Raw genomic sequence first — 20,291 nt, 5'->3', positions numbered from 1 at the left:
TTATGCCAATCATTATTTGTGTTGTCCACAATTACTGTCATTGGCCAGCCAAGTACTTGATTTGTTGGTACAGTCGGGGCTGGGACATCCAAGTGAACTAACTTGTGTCTGCAAAATTGCAGCCACAAAAAGAGGGAGACTAAGTGAGAGTGGAGATGGACATTTTGCTCTATAGTACCTTGAGATGGAATGTGCTCCATAGACAGGAGCATAGGCCTGGAAGTCGGGAGACCTCAATGCTATCCCCACCTCTGCCACTGAGCTGTTCAACCTTTAGCAAGTCACTGAATCTCCTTGTAAAAGAGTATCATCATATTTACTTAACTTGATAAAGTGTTTGGACCGCTACAGATGTAAAGAGCTATGCAAGTGCTGTATGTTGTTATAAAAATGCCATGGGCCAGATCCTCAGCTGGTGTCAACTGGCTTAGCTCCAGCAGAGTAATGCTGATTTATACCAGTTGAGGATCAGTAACATTTTTAATCAAGGGAATATCTTTAGGGTGTCTCTCCCAAACCAGGCATGTAGAGGACATGTATGTAAATGACACTCAGCTGGTCTAAGGTAAAAACAAAGTAGATAATTTAGTTCCTGATCCTGATTTCAATGGGACCATTCATATACTTTAAGGCTGCCATAAAAAAAATGGAGAAAAATTGTTGCCTCTTGTCCTGCCCTCTGGGGTAAGAGAGAATGGGTTCAAACTACAGCATGGCAGATTTAGATTAAATCTCACAAAAAAACTTCCAAACTGTGAGAACAGTAGGACAATCGAACAGACTGCCTAGGGAAGTCGTGGGATCTCCTTCACTGGAGGTTTTCAAAAAGAGGCTGGATAGCCATCTGTCTTGGATAATTTAGACCGGGGTCGGCAACCTTTGGCACGTGGCCTGCCAGGGAAAGCCGTTGATGGGCCGGGCCAGTTTGTTTACCTGCTGCGTCCGCAGGTTCGGCCGATCACAGCTCCCACTGGCTGCGGTTCGCCGTCCCAGGCCAATAGGGGCTGCGGGAAGGGCCAGCACATCCCTCGACCCGCGCCGCTTCCCAGCCTCTTTTTGAAAACACCAGTGAAGGAGATTCCACGACTTTTTAACTTCCTGTTTAAATGAGCTGGCGGGCCGTGTGCCAAAGGCTGCCGATCCCTGATTTAGACACAACAAATCCTGCATCTTGGCAGGTGGCTAGACTAGATGACCCTTGCAGTCCCTTCTAACCCTATGGTTCTATGATTCTATGTATGTGTTTGCAGTGTTAAGGCCGTATTATATGAAGAGGTTTCATTCAGAGAAGTTCCGATAAAGAAATAACATTCAGGACACACTGACCGTTTTCAGGCCAAACACATTCTACTGTTTATTACACATATTACATTCTTAAATAAAAATGCATCACATAACATTTTTGCATAGATATCTTACAATATACCAATTTAAAAAAGAATTATGAAACAGACCAGTAACAAAAATAAATTTTTTCTTCATTAATAATTTTGTAACATTAACATACCACCATCATATAATACAAATAATATTTTTTAAATCTTAAGACTTTTTGTACAGCAAAAAAACTGACAAAGTAATATATTTATATTTATATATATATATATTTATAAAAAGCTTAAAAAAAATAAAATGTCAAAAAAAGGCAGAACTGAGGGCTACAAGATTTGGGTACTTCTGTGATATATTAGAAATACCAGAGTAGGCCTGAGAGAATGTGACCGAGGGCATCTCCAAATGCACTTGTTAGACACATCTGGCAAAAGAAAAATTATAGTGCAAAATGAACATCCTTCAAGCTATGTTGTTTGTGTGTGTGGGGGGGGGAGGGTTGTTTTTGTTTCAAATGGGGAGCACTCATATTTATTTTTGTTTTTGTTAAAGGAAAGACTGATATGGTAGAAAGCAAGAAAGAGCTTAAACAAGGAAGGGGCGTGGGGAGGGGCAGAAAGTAAACTTTGCTATAAAAGAAAAATATCTTGGCCTTATTTTTTACTTCCTGTTTAAATGAGCGGAAATACTAAGGCCTTGTTTTATGTGAGAAAAGTTACAGCATTTCATCTGGATTGATTTTAAAAATCAATCTAGTTAAACCAGTGCCAGCCTCCAATAGAAAGGCACCTAAAATAGCTTAGCTGTTTCTTACATCAGTTAAGATTAATTAAAAGTTACCAATGCAAACTAAACAGACTTGAGCAAAGGTTAAGTGCACCTATGTAGTGGCTTTTTGTATTAGTTTAACAAGCTTGATTTAATAAAACTGGTGCAACTTGTCCGGTAGAGACAAGGCCCCAATAACAAAGTAGTGTTTAAACCAGTGTTTCAAGCTACTCTCAGGGCCTGTAGGGCTCGTGTTCTAAACTACAGGAGAGAGGGGTTAAAATATAAGCTAAGGATCAGCCCCCGCAGCCAACAGGCCTTTCTGGGACTGTGTTGGTTTTTATTTTTCTCTACAGTCCAAAGATAAAGGCTAAAAATGCCATCTCTCTCCATTGTTTCACTCTCAGGGTATATAGTCTGAGCCCTCCTTTCCCCCGCCCCCTAGTTTGCAGCCGCCTAGTTCACAATACATAGCAACAAATACGGTTGAAAACTTCCTATGTAAGCCCACGGTATTTCTAAAATGCACTGGCAACAGTAAGCACCCTCCCCAAACCAAAGGTAATAGGCACAGTTGGCTACCACACTGAAAATGTCAGTAGCTCAATTTCTCCTTCCATGTAAGTATGTGCTGTACATACACACCCAGAGGGAGGGGGTAGAACCTGTTTTCTGGCAGTATTCAGAAGTTGGAATCAAAACACTTAAAAGTAAATGCTTTCATTTTGAAAATTATGAACAGTCCAACTTTAATTTTTACATAAAAATGCTACTAATAAGCTTTAAGGGGGGAAAAAACCCAAAACCCTGTTTGAAAACACCTGCTTCTGAATCTTTTCGGTTAGGTAAGTCCACTTTTGAGGTGGTACAGAAGGCAGCCGGTCACCACATTTTTGAATATAACTGACCTCTTTCTCAAAGAAGGGAGAAAAGTTTCACTACATAAGAGAGACCTTAGTGTGTGGGGGCCAACTGCTGCAGTTCTTACCTGGGCAAAACTTGCCACTGAGATGTTGTGGCTGAGTAAGATTGCAGAATTTGTCCAGGTTATTATTAATGCAACACTTGGAAGATTAACCACATTAGCTTCATTGTGAAATCATCATTCCAAGGGACTAGAAATAATGCTAGTAAGAGAAGGCAAGACTCTTCGATCAAGGGGTGTAAAATCTTATGAAGAAGAGGATTTTCATGTTTTTGTTTTTCAAGTCAATACTGAATAGAGTTATTTTCACATTCTTTTTAAAATATATGATCTACCAGAAACCAACAAAATGTATTTTAAGGGAGTGTTGGGTTAGAGGTTTTGCCCACAAATATGAAAGCTTAAACATACAAAATCCTACTGCATGGGATGCCCAGATGTGTTGAGGCATGAATAAAAGCGTGATTTAAAAACCCTGGAGCCACTGGCGGTTGGCCTTGTGAAAGTGAAATTATTTACAAACTTTTTCCCCTCATATTTTTTTATACGTTGACACATGTAAGGTGGAGGAAAAAAAGGAAACAATTAAACAAGCTTGATTTGTTTCTTATATTGCAAGCATCAGTTATGATCTCTTCAGTACATAGAGAAGCAAAGATACCAACAGCTTAAATAGGGGGGCAATCTTTGTATTGAAAACTGCTAAAGAAACGAAAATGCCCAAAAATGGGGAACAATGAGAGAGAGAGAGAGAGAGAGCGCTTCTGAGTTCGCAAATAGTGATCAAGTCACAGAGAAGGTACATTCAGTCACACTAGCCACCATATTCATCCATTGTCTCAGTTTTAGGCAGGACATCAAAGGTTAGTTGTTGCTTTTATTTAAACTAAACACAGAGTCCTGAAAGCAACGAGCGGATCCCACTTTTACATTCCAATTCACCCTCTTCTCCCATATTTGGTCAATGGTTTCAGGGTATCAAGCAAAATGGTGCTTGCCTTTAAAAAAAAAAAAATCAGATTCCGGGGAAGCCTGCTGCCAATGAGAAGAAAGATAGTATTCTAATGTGCGTATGCACAGTGATGTAAATTACTTTAGATCTAATGGAATTTAACTCCAATGTGTCGGGTAAGGACCCAAGACATAGGGATAGGCTGCATGGTACAGTAATGTCTGCTGACAGAGTCATACTGGGACTTCCATAACTTTTTTCTTTTCGAAGACTTCTCTCCTAATAGAAAAGTCCTATAGAATTTAATATGGAGGAAACTAATAGAGGTCTGTAGAACACCTCTAGACCTATCTGTAGAGACAAGAGTTTCCAAATATTTCAGAAATTTTTGATATTTATCAAAAGGCCCTTGTTCTGCTATATTTTAAATGAGATGTCAACAAGACCTCAAGTGACAAGAGGAAGCAAATATTTTCTCTCCAATTTTTTTTTCATTTTTAAAATAGAGCCTTGTACTTTAATTGCCTTTAATATTAAGTCTTCTGGACTATTAGTAACATTTCTAGAGGCAGGAGTACCTAGAGTTCTGAAGAGAATATTTATACAGGTTCATAGCCAATGACTAATGTAGTGGTGGGTATGTGCACATGTACTGTAGGATATTATGGGAATGAACTTCTTCTAGAGTTTTCTATATTTTTATCTAATTCACTGAATGGATGCTCTATAGTTTCACGCAACTGAGGTTCAAGTATCCTCAAGCTCCCATGAGACATCCTGGTAAGATGCTCCACATATTCAAACACAAGTTGGGTTGTAGGGCCCTCAGAACCCAATTGAACTCCTGGATGGAATGGCCATAAGAAGTATGCAAATACAGAAGTTGAGAACTACGAGATTGTCAGCAAGCAGTGCTCCAGTAATTTTTTTTTTTTAATAGTACAGTTAGTTTTAAATCTTTGGATTAAAACTCAATTTTCTCTTACTTTTTTCACTGTTACATCATTGCCCCCCAAAAAGATGGTTAGATTTTGGTCCATATCTCATGCCGTATGGGCCGTATCATATTCCCCACCAAAGTGTCCAACTGACAGTCAGTGTTTGTAAAAACTGTGAGCAAAATAAACATCTTTCAGGTAGATTCAATCTCTGACTGGAATAAAGGTTGCGCAAACGCTGAGAACGCAAGTACCAATGATTCCAGTGATTGCTCTTACGTTTTACAGCTATGGATTTTTTTTAAAAGTTCAGTTTTGTATCCCAAAAGGGAAATATTTAACAGTCAATGAGTCAAAACAGTCAAAGGAGGGCAGTTGGCTAGTACAGTATAAAAGAGCAGCAACCATTTGTGAACCACATGCCATTTTGTTTCATTTCTAGACATGTCTTGTAGGGAGGGTCCCAGAATATACAAAATATACAACCTGTCCTAATGACCACCCCACCTGCTTGCATAGGCCATTTTATATGGTCCTAAAGGCAGTCTTTGGAGTTAGGGCCAGTGCCAACTTGCTATAAATGCAAGTTGTATTTATATACTATATATATTATTTTTTTTAAACAAGAAATTTAGTCCACTTTGAGCCAAGATGGTCAAATTATCTACAGGATTCAAGGGTGAGCATGAGGCTTCCATTGATCCTGGATGGTACAGACTGAAGGTCGAATAGGACCCATGCTACCAATACTTTAGACCGATCACTTGGAAAATCCTCAGTGCTGTGCACAAAAGCCAACCCTTCATTCACCCTTTAAATATTCTTACACTTTTTTTATATCAGTGGGCTATACCATCACCTTGATGAATGGGAAAGGAGGACTGTGATCTTTACTTTAGAAGATTAATGCTGAATGAAGCCACTTTATTTGGAAGAGGGTCTCACTTTCCCACTCTGGGACCGGAGTAGTATTTTTGGCTTTTTATTTTTTGTAAGATGCTTAACCAAAAGTTAGGCTTAGAAAATAAATGTTTGCAGGTGCTCTTTCAACAAATAAAAGTCAATGTTTTAAACTGGTCAATAGAATAACAAGAACACGCAACACAATTTGTCAATCACTGTGGATTGTAGCCAACATGCTCACATGGTGCTGAAGGAAATCTGTAGTCATGCCTGATTGGCCAGTCCAAGACAGATAAGCAGGTGAAGAAAAGAAGTTCTGAAGATCACTTGTTCATGGAGAAAAGATAAAATGTCTAAGCTTCCACATGAGCTTTTCAAGTTTTCATTAGACAAAACAAGAAGTCCTAGCTATGGCAATAAGGTGATGCCTATGGAGATATAACGTGGTGTTTCAGGGATTCTTTCTTTGGCTGCTTTCCAGTCATGCCAGCAGCTTCCATAATCCCTACCAGTGCATAGGGCATGCAATAGCTTAAAAAAAAGTTAACACAAAAATACCCAAACAAAAATATCATCCTCCATGAAGTCTACATAAACTCAGGCCAAACAGATGATGTATATGTCACAGGTGTCACTCCACAGTCAACTGCCATTAAGGCCATTGGTATTGACTTAAAAGGATCTTAATAGCTCAGTTCTAGGAAGAACCAAAACCAAGACAGATCAAAGTGTCTGTGAGAAGTTTGATGTGTCGAGCATTAGGAATTCTCAGACAAAGAATAAAGGAACCAAGAGGTTAATTTTGGCTACCAAACTGGGATTTGGTTTTCTAGGTCATTATTCCCCCCCATCTATTTAAAAAGAAAAGTTAGTGCTACAAATATGCAACTTGAAGACGACATATTCTCCTATGGAGTTGCATTGAGAAGCGAGTTAAATAAGCCCCTCCTACTTGCTGTCCATCTGCAGAGAAGCCTCTTCCATTTACTTTGATTTCTACTGGCAATAGCTGGAAACAAATCCAAGGGTGATGAAGTACTGTAAGCAATTGTTCTATCTTACTGACTTCACCTCTACCCCATCTCCTCTCCTGCACCTTCTTCCATCCAGCTGGGGCAAGGCATAAAGAACAGATGTATGTATTTAAGTATAGTTGGGTGCATGACAGTGTGAGTGTGTGGTCTGTGTACAGAGGTTTACATGTGATCAAGTTCTCTTCTTCTGCAAGGCAGCGGGTTATAACCGAGTTCCACCCTTCATGCCATGTCTTTTAGCTCAGCTGACATCTATGCCATGCTGACTGATTTTAGGTACTTAGATGTGTCTCTTCATGTGGAGGGCAAGATGGTCAGACCTGGAAAAACACCTGCGAAACAAACAAAATAAGGATTTTACAAAACAGGCCTTTCTGCTCCTCCACCATCATGCACCAGAACAATGTTCACCCAGGTTTACAGCAGCTCCCTTGAACATGCCACCTGTGGTCACAAAGTCAAGGTGACTTCCCCTCCACCATTCAAGATAAGTAGCTATGCTGGCTCTTCGTTAGTAGATTATGCTCCCCTCACTCCAACCCCACCAGATTCATACTGTTAGAAACTGGGGAATGGGCAAGCTAACTCATTAAGCAAGTAGCTGAAGTGATAAAATTAAATAATTTTGCATATTTTATAGGGTCAGATTTTTCAAGTGCTCAGCACCCTTAGGTGTGGGCATATCTTCAAAAGACCTCGGCACCCACTTGGGCATCAAAATAAGAGGCCAGATTTGAGGGCTGAGCTGCTCATTTTGGTACCTAAATCGAAGCAGAGCTCTGTTGAAAATAAGGCCCATAGAGCCTTCTCTCTGAGAATGAGTACGATACAGATATTGATGAAGGTAGTCCCACAACATCCCTGAGAGGAAGCTAGGCATTATTCCCATTTTATAGATGAGGACAGTGAGGCACAGCGAGATAAGGAATTTGCTTGAGGTCCCACAGGAAGTCTGGCAAACCCAGCAACAGAATCCAGGTCTTTCACTTCCCAGTTCTGGGCTTTATCCCCCAAGGCCATCTTATTTTTAGTCCACGTGCAAAACATGCTGGCACTGGTACAAATGTAGATGCATGTTCATGCTTATGAAAGGTTCTCAGAATGAGAGCCCTAGAGAATGAAAACCTCTCTCCAATCACAACATTAACACAGTGCTTTGCTCCACCGAATTGTATTCACTGTGACTGAACTTCTGAGGACAATGGGCAATTCTTTCTTCATGGCCATTCGATCCTTGACCCTTCTGCTAACATTTCCAAAAGGAAGAGAGAACATTAATGCTAAATGTGATATGCTAGGAATTGGACTGAGAGCAGCAACTCATTTCACACTGGCCACCCAAATGCCACTATATACAAAGCAGCCTTAAGCCAAGATTTTCAGAAGTGCCTAGTGAGACCTTTTAAAGAGGACTGCTTCCAGGTCCTTGGCACTTTCTGAAAAATAAGGCCCCTTTCAGATGCCTCAGACTGGGCACTCAAAACCTGAGATGCCCAAAATCGCTTGGAACTTTTGAAAATCTTGGCCTTCACTCTTGTCACTCTAACCTGTAAGACACTTTCTAAGTTATATTTAGTAATAATAAAAAGAATCTACCACAAATTACATTTGCTGCTTGTTGCCGGAATCTTAGCGCAGTGTACGTTGTGGCAGGCCACTTACAGAATTAACCTGTCAGTGATGCTTTGAAAATTCATGCACTGCCACACACAGCTACATTACAAAATAAACACTGGCACACGCTATTTTTTTTTTTTTAAAAAGCTTGTTGCTAGAATTTGTCGTGCACGCAAACAGATTTATGCTGAATAAATTATGATCAAAGCAATAATTGAATTATCTGCATTTCTCAGTAAAAAAGCAGGTAAGGAAATTAACTCAGTCATTGTTTAAAAAAAAAGTTAAACAGGTCCCATAGGTGCCTTCAGCATAAAGCAAAGAAAGAATCATGAAAATCAGAGGGGAAAGACCTGGTAGTGCACTTAGTCTGTCCTTTTGCCATTATTCTCTGATTCTCTGTGTGCCTCCTACTACTTGTATGCAGGGGTGAGCAAATATGATAAATGTTTGTAAGAGCAGAAAATCTGCAAGAAGACTACCTTCACCTACATGGCCAGATCCTCAACGGGCGTATATCGGCATAGCTCCAGTGTAATCAATGATGCTATGTTGATTCATACCAGCTGAGGATCTGGTCCATGCTTCTTTACAAAGCAGAGTAGGAAAAAAATAAAAAGAACAATTTTAGAATGGTATGGAGTGGGAATCCTGCATTCTTTTAATTTCCAGGGTGAAGTATGTGCATTAAATCTGGAGAGAGAGACACACAGAGAGGAAAGCCTTACAATGGAGAGTGGGCTCACCACAGCTAGTATTGTCCAGCTGCAGGGTACCAAATATGTCCTTGGACAGCCATTCCTCTCATCAGGATAATGGAGAAAGCAGCATGCTATGGATATTACACCTGCCAAAACAAGTCTGGGTGCCAGGAAGACAGGCACCAGCTGGCATTTTAGACTATGACCAGCCACAAGACCACCACCTGACCACTGCTTCTCTCAGCTGCCTGCTAATAACCAGAAGCAATACTGATTAAAAGTTTGCTGACTCACTGACATGGCAAGATTTGTTAATGTTAATAACAGAACCAAAACTTTGTTTTGTATCAATAACCTTATGTTCTGGTCCAATATATTTTTACACCTAATAAAATGATACATAACTAATCCTGCAGGCTCTTTCCCGGCTAGTAATTCAGTTAACTTCATCTACTGGGGAGGCTCCTAGAGGAGGACGACAGTTTCAACTGGAAAAAAAAGTCAAAAAAGAATTAGATAACTTCATGGAGGATAGATCCATCAATGGCTATTAGCCAGGATGGGCAGGGATGGTGTCCCTAGCCTCTGTTTGCCAGAAGTTGGGAATGGGCGACGGGATGGATCACTTGATAATGAACAGAACAGGTAATCCCTTCTGAGGCACCTGGCATTGGCCACTGTTGGAAGACAGGATACTGGGCTAGATGGACCTTTTGTCTGACCCAGTATGGCCGTTCTTAGCTAAGTCCCCACAAAATTTTACAGCTAAATCCTACCCTCAAAAAGCCCAAGACACATCTGCAGCTATTAAGTTGCTGAGGTCCAGCCACATTTTCCCTTCTTGGAACTGGTGCTGGCAGTAGAGTTGGCCCAGAATGGGCAGTTGTCCTAAATAGGTTCTGAGATAGGGATCCATGAAGGAAAATCCTGTGGATCTCTGGTCTTCCACAGGACAGGTCTCTGTCTCCACAACTTTGCCACCTCTGTAGCATTGCTGCATGTTGTACCCACGCCCAGCACGTACCCCCTCCAGGATTCAGAAAGGCTGTATGTGTCTCTGCATTGTTCCTAGCAGGGACAGCTTGCAAAGCATAAAAATATCATAATTCCTGATGGGCTTGCATGGACATAAACTGCCTACTCCCAAACATGCTGCTGGGTTTCATCTCCGCATCTGCAGGGCAACAAGAGGAGGCAGCTGGGATGGAAGAAACTATAATGTTCAGCCATCTTTTTCCTCTGCCCAGATCCTGCCCAGTGGGATTTGGTCCTCTGAGCAATCTACCTACCCCTCCAGCTGTGTGGAGGGGAGCACATGGCTCTTCGCTTGCAGTGAAGGAGAATACCCATTTATATATATTAAAATAAAGTTGAAGAGTTTTACATCACGTTTCCCTCAGTTGAACACCTGTGACAGCTGTGGCCATGGGTGTCTCGACATAGGGTATGTAAAGTCACCCCTGGTTCTGAAAAGCTTCTCAACTAATTCTTCGGCAATGCTAATAACCCACACGTTTATGGTGCCTCAGCCACCCTGGGGCCTCTTTCATCTCCTTCTGGGCTACTTCAGCTCCCTCTGCTTTCTCCCCTGCCGCCTCCAAAGCACACACCACTCGCTGTACATATGCTGCTCCTCCCATCGGTGGTAGTTTGCCAACCAAAATTTACAATACGATCTGTGTCCTGTAAGACGGGGGGGCAAAACTAAATACTTCATTTTAAAGGATCCTGTTTTTCCAGAAGAAACTTCAGCTGTTAATCCCCTTTCATGACAAGGAGAGTTGTGTTTACACCCAAGGCCAAAGGTCCACCACAAAACCCTCGGCACCCCCGTTTACATCAAAGACTGTGTGCACCTGAAATTTTGGTGCTTTAAAAAGATGTCACCAACGTTGTTTGAAAAAGAGAGAAAGTGTGTGTGCGTGTGCACTTGGGGAGGGAGAAAACAAAGTGACAGACTTCTAGCTTCTTGTCTCCCCACCCCCACTTCCTTTTCTCACTAAAAGTTATAACACCTGAATTGACCTATATGTGTTGTTTTTAAAATTGTCCTCTAGGCTAATAGCATGAATACAATCCAAAAGGCTAGTGGTGTAAACCCACAGCCCTGAAAGAGGGGTTTTTAATGGACTCGTTGATGGATCACACACATAAACACTCCCCCTACTGGTAGTTCAATCACCATTTTCATGCTCTGCTGGCCAAAGTACTCGCCTTCACCTCTGAAGAGTGGTGTGCAGTTAGTTTACACTACATCGACACTGCTGAAAGATGTACCTAAGGCTACTTAAAGCTCAGAAAGCCAGGATGTTGACTGTAGGCAAGGACCCTTCTGTCATTAATAGCGGGTGAAAAGGAAGAAGTTAAAAAGAAATCTAAGAGGCAGCAGTTTAGAGATGGAGAAATGGGATTCTCACTATCTGGGACCTTAATTTGGGAAAGCACCTGTTTAACCAGAAGCACGTGCTTAAATGCTTTCCTGAATATGGCTGGACTGAAGTATGTGCTTAAGGGCATGCCTGAATCCAGGCCTAGAGTAGGGGGCGGTTAGCACACTTGGGAAGCGGGAAAGAGGAAGAGAAAGGAAAGAAAGTGTGAAGTCAAAGCAGGCCCAGCGAAGTAAAGGAGCCATCACTCTGAACCACTTTGAACACAGCAAGTCCCTGAACTTCCCAAACTAGACCCAGTGAAAGGGTGGTGGGAAATTGATAGACAGATTACACCACATATGATCAGTTTAAACTGGTGAATACTTTTTACCTAGCCATCAATGTGGTCAAAGGAGGAAAAACTGACAATTTTAAGGGAACAAATTCATAGAATAAAACAGCAAAGAGACACTGTGATGGGGGCTGCAATAAAAAAAACACTTAGAGAGGTGGTATTCTTCTAACTCAAAATGTGACAAATGACTAAAGGAGATTGTGGTGTTAATAGTAAGTGGTGAGATTTCCTTGGATCTGAATGATCACAACTGTTGTCTTTTTGTAACAGAAACCAAAAAGGGTGGTTTGTTTGTTTGGGGGTTAAGGAATTGGGGGGGCTTGTTTGGTTCTTAAAGAGCAAAGACCAGCAGAAAGCAGCCTCTTACAATAAAAATAAAAGAACATCAGAAATGCTTATAAAAAGGCAACAATCCAGAGGGTTTGTGCTTGGTTTATTCTTTATCACTCTGAGCAAACAAGAGATAATCCAGGGATAAAAGACAGAGGAAGCCCTTGGTTGGGGGCAGGGGACAGAGGAGGATGAGGATCTTGGAAAGACAGGATGTGCAAATGATCAAATTTCCTTCCCATCAAAGGATGTGTCCCTGTTTATGTTCTATGTATCATTTTTCTGTGCATGCTCTTGGCCAGTCTGGTGTGCCCACAGGCTTTATAACCTCTATATTGTATTACAAACCATTTTCTTATCATAACGGAGAACCTTAGTGCTGCATTAAAAAGACGGGTAATTTTCTTAAGCCTCTTAAAAATATATATAAATAGGATTAGCCGGATAACATGTTCAGATGCAAGCACATTATTTGATTATGCCTATCCTGGATCCAGCCTTCACCGTGGGCATTGCCATCCTCCAGTTTGGGAGGGGGGTGTTATTGTCTGATAACGTCAGTACTGTCAGATGTGATTCCTTGTGTAGTGTCTCTCTTGCTCCACCCCAATTATGTATTTATTTTAAAGAGCCAGATTTTCCAAAATGCTCAGCAACCACAACTGGGACCAGATACTCAAAAGAGCTCTGCTTCCATTCAGGCACCTAAATGAAGAGGCCAGATTTTCAAGAGGAATCAGCGGCCAGCAGCTCCCATTGTTCTGGATGACAGATGCTGAGCAGACAGCTCTGTAGGCAAACCCAGTCACCTCATTTTTTAGCTGCCCCAATGAGAGCTGTTGGATGAGGGTTCTTTGGAAAACCTGCTTTGGGTACCTATCCGTGGATCTTGGTGCTTAAAAAGACAGATGACAAAATATTAAATCTACAGTATCACATAAAATGGAGGTCGTCAAGTGTGTGATTTAAAGACAAGAGGACTAGATTCTCAGTCAGTGTGAATAATCATGGCTTCTTTGATTTCACCCAAAATCTTTGTGGTAACATTTTCACATGTGCCTAAATCACGTAGGCACTTTTGAAAATGTTGCCCTTTGTTTCCCCAGGAACTGTCTGTCCAACTGCCTATAGGAAGAGAGGCAAACATAGGTCTGTGTGCTCAGTTAACTGAACCAGAAGATCAATGATAGATTTAACATGCAGAAAAGGGAAAATGCTGTCAGTCCCCTCGGGTTGGTTCTAGATCTTGGGTGCCTTCGCCATTCCCCTGAGAACCTGTGAGTGTCCCACACTCCCCATCTTAGGCTGTGTTGACTCGCTTGACCCACTGGTTTGTGAGGTTCGACAATCCTCAGGTGACTTCTTTACAGGGATAGGAAGCCAAGAGGTGGAGCCCAATCACAATTTTGTAAGCAAGGAAGGGCAGCTGCAAATTCAGTCTTTTGTTTGTTGCCCAAGTCACATGGGATCATGGAGAGGGAAAGCCAAGATGTTGTTGCAGCTAGCAGGTTGGGTAGAGTTTATGCACATTAAAGCGAGATTTTGCTAAATAAAGCTGTGCATTGGGCCAGACCCTGCTCCAGTCAGAGTCAATGGCAAAACTCCCACTGACTTTGCTCGGACCACAATCTGGCCTTGACTCCATGCTTCTGCTTTAGGTATCCAGAAGAAAAAAAGGTACAGAAATTAGTTGCTGGTCTCAGCCCAGTTGCTAGCGGACAAACTTCCCCAAACCCCCCACCACTCCTGACACTCCTGCTGGCCACTGAGGAAGAGAGGGGTTTCAGGGCAGAAAAAAACATTGGCGATATGCTGTAAGGAAACATGCACTGCTGCGGTGTATGCTATGTGGAAAGCCAGAGGCTTTGGTCCCTGGGGTCGGGCAGTGCGCTGTCTTTTACCAGCAGTACATTTGCTTGAACACTAGATTTAGAAGGCTGCATTACCTGTCACAATGGTTGCATTTAAAGGGTTTTGCCCCTGTGTGTTTCCTGTAGTGCCTTGTGAGCTCGTCGCTTCGTGCAAAACGCCACTCGCACCCTTCCCACGAGCACTTGTAAGGCTTCTCACCTGCAGGGGGATGAGAGATCAATCAGCACTGCAATGAAATTACTGCTGTCTAAACCTTCCCGCCCTTTGCCCCATACCTGGCCAGCCAGCCCTATTCCCCATATCCAGCTGTACTGCCCACCAGCACCCATTCCTTTGCCCCAGCCAGCCAGGCCGTTGCCTCCCAACTAGCCACATAGGGCACGAGCACCACTGATTTTTCCCCACACCTTGTTGCCTAGCACGCAAGCACCAATGACTTACATTCACTCAGATTCTTCAAATCTATGGCAGACTCCCAAAAGCAATTGACCATTCTGAACCTGTTTCAAGGCCTGCGGAAGTCAATAGGAAACTTTCCATCAACTTGAATAGTCTTTGGATCAGGCCCCAACTTCATTACATCTTAAATTCTTACCCTTCCTTGGTGAAAGAAATATTTCAAAACCGTCAGAATGTTTTGGTTCTTTTTTTTTAAAAAAAAAGAACCAAAACACCCCCACAGCTGTGTTGCCATAGGCTTGTTTTCAATTCCTTGGGTCAGCGTTGTGTGCACAAATTTGGTTATTACCCATGCAAGTGAGTATTCCTGTGCACAGATATCATGATTGCCCATGCGTATCAGGCAAATAGGTGTACAACTGCACATGTAATTAAACCCACAGTGCTTAAAATGCCACTTAACGAAAAGGTATTGCTCTAGTTCTGGCTTTCAGGAGTTGCCTTTCACCCCCCGCACTGGTAGCACTCGCATCTCCTTCCACCCAGACCCCACATCTTGTATCCCCACTTAGATGCACCTGCTTAGTTGATTATAAAGTGCAAATGATGTTTTTGGTGCTGCAAGCACAAGAGGAGAAGGGTTCTCTTTAAATCAGTTAATCCCACAGGCGATTGTGACTGATTAGCACCTTTCCGACCATATGTTTATCAGCTGTTATCCCGCATGGAACTCTCTCTCATGCAATTCCCTTGAAGTCAGTGGGGCTGCAGGGGTTGGAAGTCAGTGCAGAATCCGCTCCTCTGTGTTCACTTTCCCCATTTGATACCACAAACCAGGTTCTGGGGGTCAAATGCAGCTCTGGTGTAGCACCCATGACCTCAAGGACGGTACTCTCCATTTTAGAATGGACGTTGTCAAGGTCCAAACCCCCCCCCCCCCTCCTCATGACCCCTTTCTCTATAGGCCTGCAAAGTGCGTGCGTGTGCACAGACTTACCACATCACCTCAGAACAAATGTGTGAATGCTCTTCTACTACATTGCAGCCATGGCACTATGCCCAGCCCTCCTGAGCAGCCCAGCAATAACAAGAGGCTGGATGCATTAGGGGAGGTGGGGATCAGTGAGAACACATTGAGGAAACAGATTTCATTGTTAAGCTTCAAAGGGGGGATTATTAGCAGGGAGGGAAAGTTTTTTTTTTTTTTTTTTTTAATTCTGAAACTTGCTAAGAAGGCGCTTCTTTAAATCTCTCTCTCTCACTCTCAGCAGATTTAAATACCAAATATAGCATGTCAGGTCTCCACGTGTCATGTATTGACCACAGAGTATATTCAGCAGGTACTAGAGAGAGATCTGAATACGTTATAGTCCGAAACTGGGAGCGCCACAGTAAGCAAACGGGACAAGTCAGAAGAGTGTGAGGATCAAATTCATTGCTGGTGTAACTCCACTGACTGCAACAGAGTTGCCCCAGGAACTGATTTGGCCCAGTACGTGTAGGAAAAGCTTCTCTGTGACTAGTCATTTACCAAACATTATTGATTACAAGCTAGGCTCTGCAGCTCCAAAGATAAAGTGGAAAGCTGCCACGGAGAGAAGAGGAGAATGGGCTGGGATATCTACTGGAGTTCAGCAATTCAAGCCTTTTATCCTCAACTCAGGTTTGAAAAGCAAAATCCATAAAAAGATGCATTGCATCGGTCCTATTAGAAGAGGAAACCCTACACGAGGCTGCAGCAGGTGGAGAAATGCCAGGCACAGATCGATCCATCAGTCAAGCAATCACAGTCTACAGGCCCTAAAGAATAAAAGGTAGTGGATGGGGGAGGGTTCGAGGAAAAACAAAAAAGAGGCAGCGGGATTTTCATTTCAAATCACATTCTCCCTGAAGCTCAATCTAGGCAGGTGCTGTTTTTTTTTTTTTTTTTTCAGAATACCATATGAGAGTGTATCAAACAGAGCCCAAATATTTTAAGCCAATTATGAACATTCACCACATTGTACAGGTAACATTCCTCTACAGCTCTAGAGCACATGATCTTAGAACAGCAGGTCCCTCATGCGCTGCAAGACCTAGGCAAAAGAGGCCAATGAAAGACGCCTACATTTGTAGATGCTGTAGTATTTAGGATGCCCTAATTCTCTTCTGATCGGTGTGCTTGTCCTGGCCATTTTTGGGTTAGACCGTAAAAATAAAAGAAATCCTAAAGAAACCGCTGGCTGGTAACAATGAGAAAATAGAACAAACATAGCACAGGCTGGATTGGAACAAGCTAGCTCTACTGAGACAAATTTGTTGAAAAGGAGTTTTCCGTTCAAAAAGCCATTCAAAGTTTTCATTTCCATCAGCGCCTAGATCACGGGCCTGGTGGTGCTTCCCATGCCCATCTCAGCCGTGGCTCGGATGCTGCCCCCAATGCTGACCCACCCAAACACTGCCCTCAAGTGTGCTACAGCCCACATGCTCTCCCCTAGAGATCCAGGGCGGCCCTGTGTCTCCACTGGCATAGAAAGTGGACACCCAGAAATGACGCCCCATATTCTGGACTTGCCCCTGATGGTGGAACCTTCAGCTGCTGCTCTACTGGGACAACTAACACGTTGTTTTTAAAAGCAATACACCACAGTAACAAATTGTGTGTGGGGAGAGGTAATTTGCATGGTGAAAATCATTTAGTTTGTGTGGCTGCAAGAGAAGAAATGCCTCGCTCGCAATGGAGACAGCAAGACAGATGTGTTTCTGCGTGGCTGTGCCTTTGTTGCATACGTTATGGAGAGAGTGAGAGACGCTAACGCTTATTCAAAACTGGCAGCTACAGACAGCCTAACGTACAATTGTCTACAGAACAGAAGGGTTGTTAACAAATACTGTGGTCTTTGCCTGAAATCAGCGAGCATTATGACTGAAGCAGGATTTGTCTAATTAACATTTGCCAAGTGCTTTCATAATGTAGTGTGCTGTATTTAGCTTATTAGAGCCCAGCAGTAATTCTGTTAGGCTTGTCTAGAATACACGTTTGGGTGGGATGCTATGTATCTCTGTTGTCTGTGCTCTGGGGCTCTGTCCCCGATGTGTCTTTGCATAGCATAGAGTCCGGTTTTGTTTTCAGATTCCCTTCCTCTGTAACATTAACCGTGTTCTGCCAAATGTCAGACAGCGCTCCTTTGTGCTCCCAGGCAGCCTGCTTGCTTACAGTCAGCTGTGTGGCATAACAGAAAGGCAAAAGAGCCTGTGACCTTTAAAGCCATGTCAAAAAGGGCTCCTTGCCCCACAGACCTAAAAGAGATTAGCTTCCCCCACCCCCACATAGCAATTTTGAAAAGGAGAGTGTGGGGGTAGGGAGAGAGTTCCATGAGAATCTCTGTGCACAAAGGATAAAAACTAACTGTATCTTTTCATTGCTGCTTTGGTCTTACCCATTGTAGATAAAATTAAATGCCCCTCTTGGCTACTGGTCCCACAAAGGATGTCTGGGAGTGGGGTGTCCCTCTGATCTCATTAGTGGCAATGGTAGAAAAGAATGGTGAGGGATGAATTCCATGTGCTCTTCTGTTTCAGTAAGAAAGTACATGGAGAAATCCTGGCTCTACTGGAGTCAACAGCAAAACTCCCAATGACTTCTAAAATAACAATAAATGAATAGGCCAGGAATGAGTGCACACACACACACACAAACACACCCACCCACAACAGTCAAAATATTTTGGTTGCAACGTCTTTTGTGAAATCATGATGTTTATTTGAAGTAGTATTAGACCCTGATTTGTGCAGGAAGATCCTTGCGTTCATGGGGTCCACATGCACACTGAGCTCTTTTCAACATGCAGGCATAAGTCCCTTATGATCTCTCTCAATTCGCCCCTGTGAGACAGAAAGGAGACTCTCTTCAAGTGTTGTGGAGTCTGCCAAAATATTTTAAGAGTGGGGGGGAGGGGGAAATAGATCCTTGATGACGTACATTTTGAACTTCATTTAAATTAAAAAATGATCACTTTTATTCTTCAATACTATGTAAAGGCACCTTTAAAACATAAAATTAGAAAACCTCCATAAAAAGTCAGCATATGCTCTTCCACTGTAACTTATTTTCACACAGTTTCAGGACCCACAATTGTGTATTTTTCTAACTGGTACAAAACTGGAAATTCTCTTTCTTTCCCTTTTTAAAAATTGGAGATAAAATCAGATTATTTGTGAGAAAAACAATTTCAAAAGCCTGAGCTGCTAAGACATTGTGTGGGCTGAGAGTCACTGCTAGAAATTTGTGTTCCACTGGCTTCCGTGTAGAGATAGTCAAAGGTGAACTGCAAAGCAAAACTGAATATGGAGTTAAATGCAGGCTCTTTCTCCTGAACTCCTCCCCTAAGCAAACTGGGGGGGGGAGGGGGGGGCCGAGCAGCAGGAAGCTATGTCAGTAGGATCAGGACCAGAGCAGCCTCCCTAACTTTTTAGAGAACCTTGTAATAGTTCTCCTTCCCACCCCTTCTGCAAAATCCTTAGTACCTGCTGTTTCACGGAGAGTAGCCTGGAAGGGGCCATCACACACAGCAGAAGTGCCAGTGTCACTGAAACCCATGCAATCCAAGGCATAGGTCACAGAGTAACACATTCTGGGATTGCTTTAGTGAAACAGGAAGTAACAAGAGAATTCCAGATGGGGATGGGGTGGGGTTGGGATTTCAGTGGTGAATGATTCCCAACCCACACTGCCTTGAGGAGATGTGTAATACATGAATTTGGTTTTGCTCGCCGTTTGTCTTAATAACAAAACCCTATTGTATCACAATAAGAAGCCTAATACAATAATCACATTATATGTATCTTACATTTACCTTTCATCCCAGAGAGCTTTACAGCGTACCAGTGAACCAGAGCCTTTGCTGGAGCATGGGTAGTAAACTGGCAGAATACCCAGCACACTGCACAACAGGAAATGTTGTTGGTCAAGAACACTAGATCAAACCTTTATTTCTATGAAAGATGCCAAGTGATCTTCAGCATCAGCATGTTGCAGAAAGGATGACAGATTTCAAGGACGCCTCCAAAAGACTCATACCTTAATAATAAGCCTATTTGTGCCCTATGCACCACCACTACCCACCTCTCATTTCACTGTGCACATTCTACTCCATCATGGCGCATGGGGTTTTGTGAACCCCAGTCTCTCTAGAGACAGATTTGGAGTAGTCCAAGATCCTTTGCTGGCTGCCCAGACAAAGTTTCAGGTGAGGACACAAGTTGCAATTGTATGGCTCACACAGCTGAGATGGAAAAGTCTCCTGAAAAGACACATAGACACACACTCTAGAGGTTAAATATACAACCTCTGTGTCCTGCAACTTGTGTGCCTCTCCTCAACTAAGTAAAAGTGAAACTACTTATAAAATCAATTTCAGCTTCTCTTAAGGTCCTTTCATTCTTCTAATTGATTTTCACTGAGAAATGGAAAATGACTTTTTTATTTAATATACAAAGGACTAGAGAGTACTGGACAGTATTTAACTGTTTCATCATTCTTTTCTGCCTATACAAGAATTGTTTTATTCAGTACCATTTTGGCACCAGCCAGAAAGATAACTACTGCCTCAAAGGTGACAGTACAAAGCAAACGGACATTAGGCAGAATGTGACAGGAGTGTCAAATACACCATGAGACAAGGTTGTGACTCTTTTTAGGTCAACAGGGATGATTACGTGTTAAAATTAGAGCTGATTTGCATATACATGGTATAGATTTTTTCATCCCAAAAGTGCCTGTATAAAGGTGGCTATATTCATGCCCATTTTAGAAGT

The 20,291-nt window shown here is 42.4% G+C and overlaps 1 protein-coding gene across 2 annotated transcripts in view; it reads right to left on the bottom strand.

Annotated features, from left to right (window-relative positions):
- Window positions 1-1,345: 1,345 nt before the first annotated feature.
- The window catches only part of KLF7 (KLF transcription factor 7), a 72,922-nt gene continuing 53,976 nt past the window's right edge, over window positions 1,346-20,291 (bottom strand). Inside the window, exons 3-4 of one of the 2 annotated variants that reach the window (XM_054044574.1) lie at window positions 14,171-14,294; window positions 1,346-7,184 (exon numbers count right to left, since the gene is read on the bottom strand). In XM_054044574.1, the coding sequence (XP_053900549.1) occupies window positions 7,133-7,184; window positions 14,171-14,294 (176 nt within the window). In that variant the 3' untranslated portion in view covers window positions 1,346-7,132. The remainder of the gene's footprint in view (window positions 7,185-14,170; window positions 14,295-20,291) is intronic. The other variant, XM_054044575.1, reaches the window with a different exon arrangement.

Source organism: Malaclemys terrapin, chromosome 11 (assembly GCF_027887155.1).
Source record: "Malaclemys terrapin pileata isolate rMalTer1 chromosome 11, rMalTer1.hap1, whole genome shotgun sequence".
Classification (NCBI taxonomy): Eukaryota; Metazoa; Chordata; order Testudines; family Emydidae; genus Malaclemys; species Malaclemys terrapin.
The sequence above is the reverse complement of the archived record's forward strand: the minus strand, read 5'-3'. Positions and strand labels throughout refer to the sequence as shown.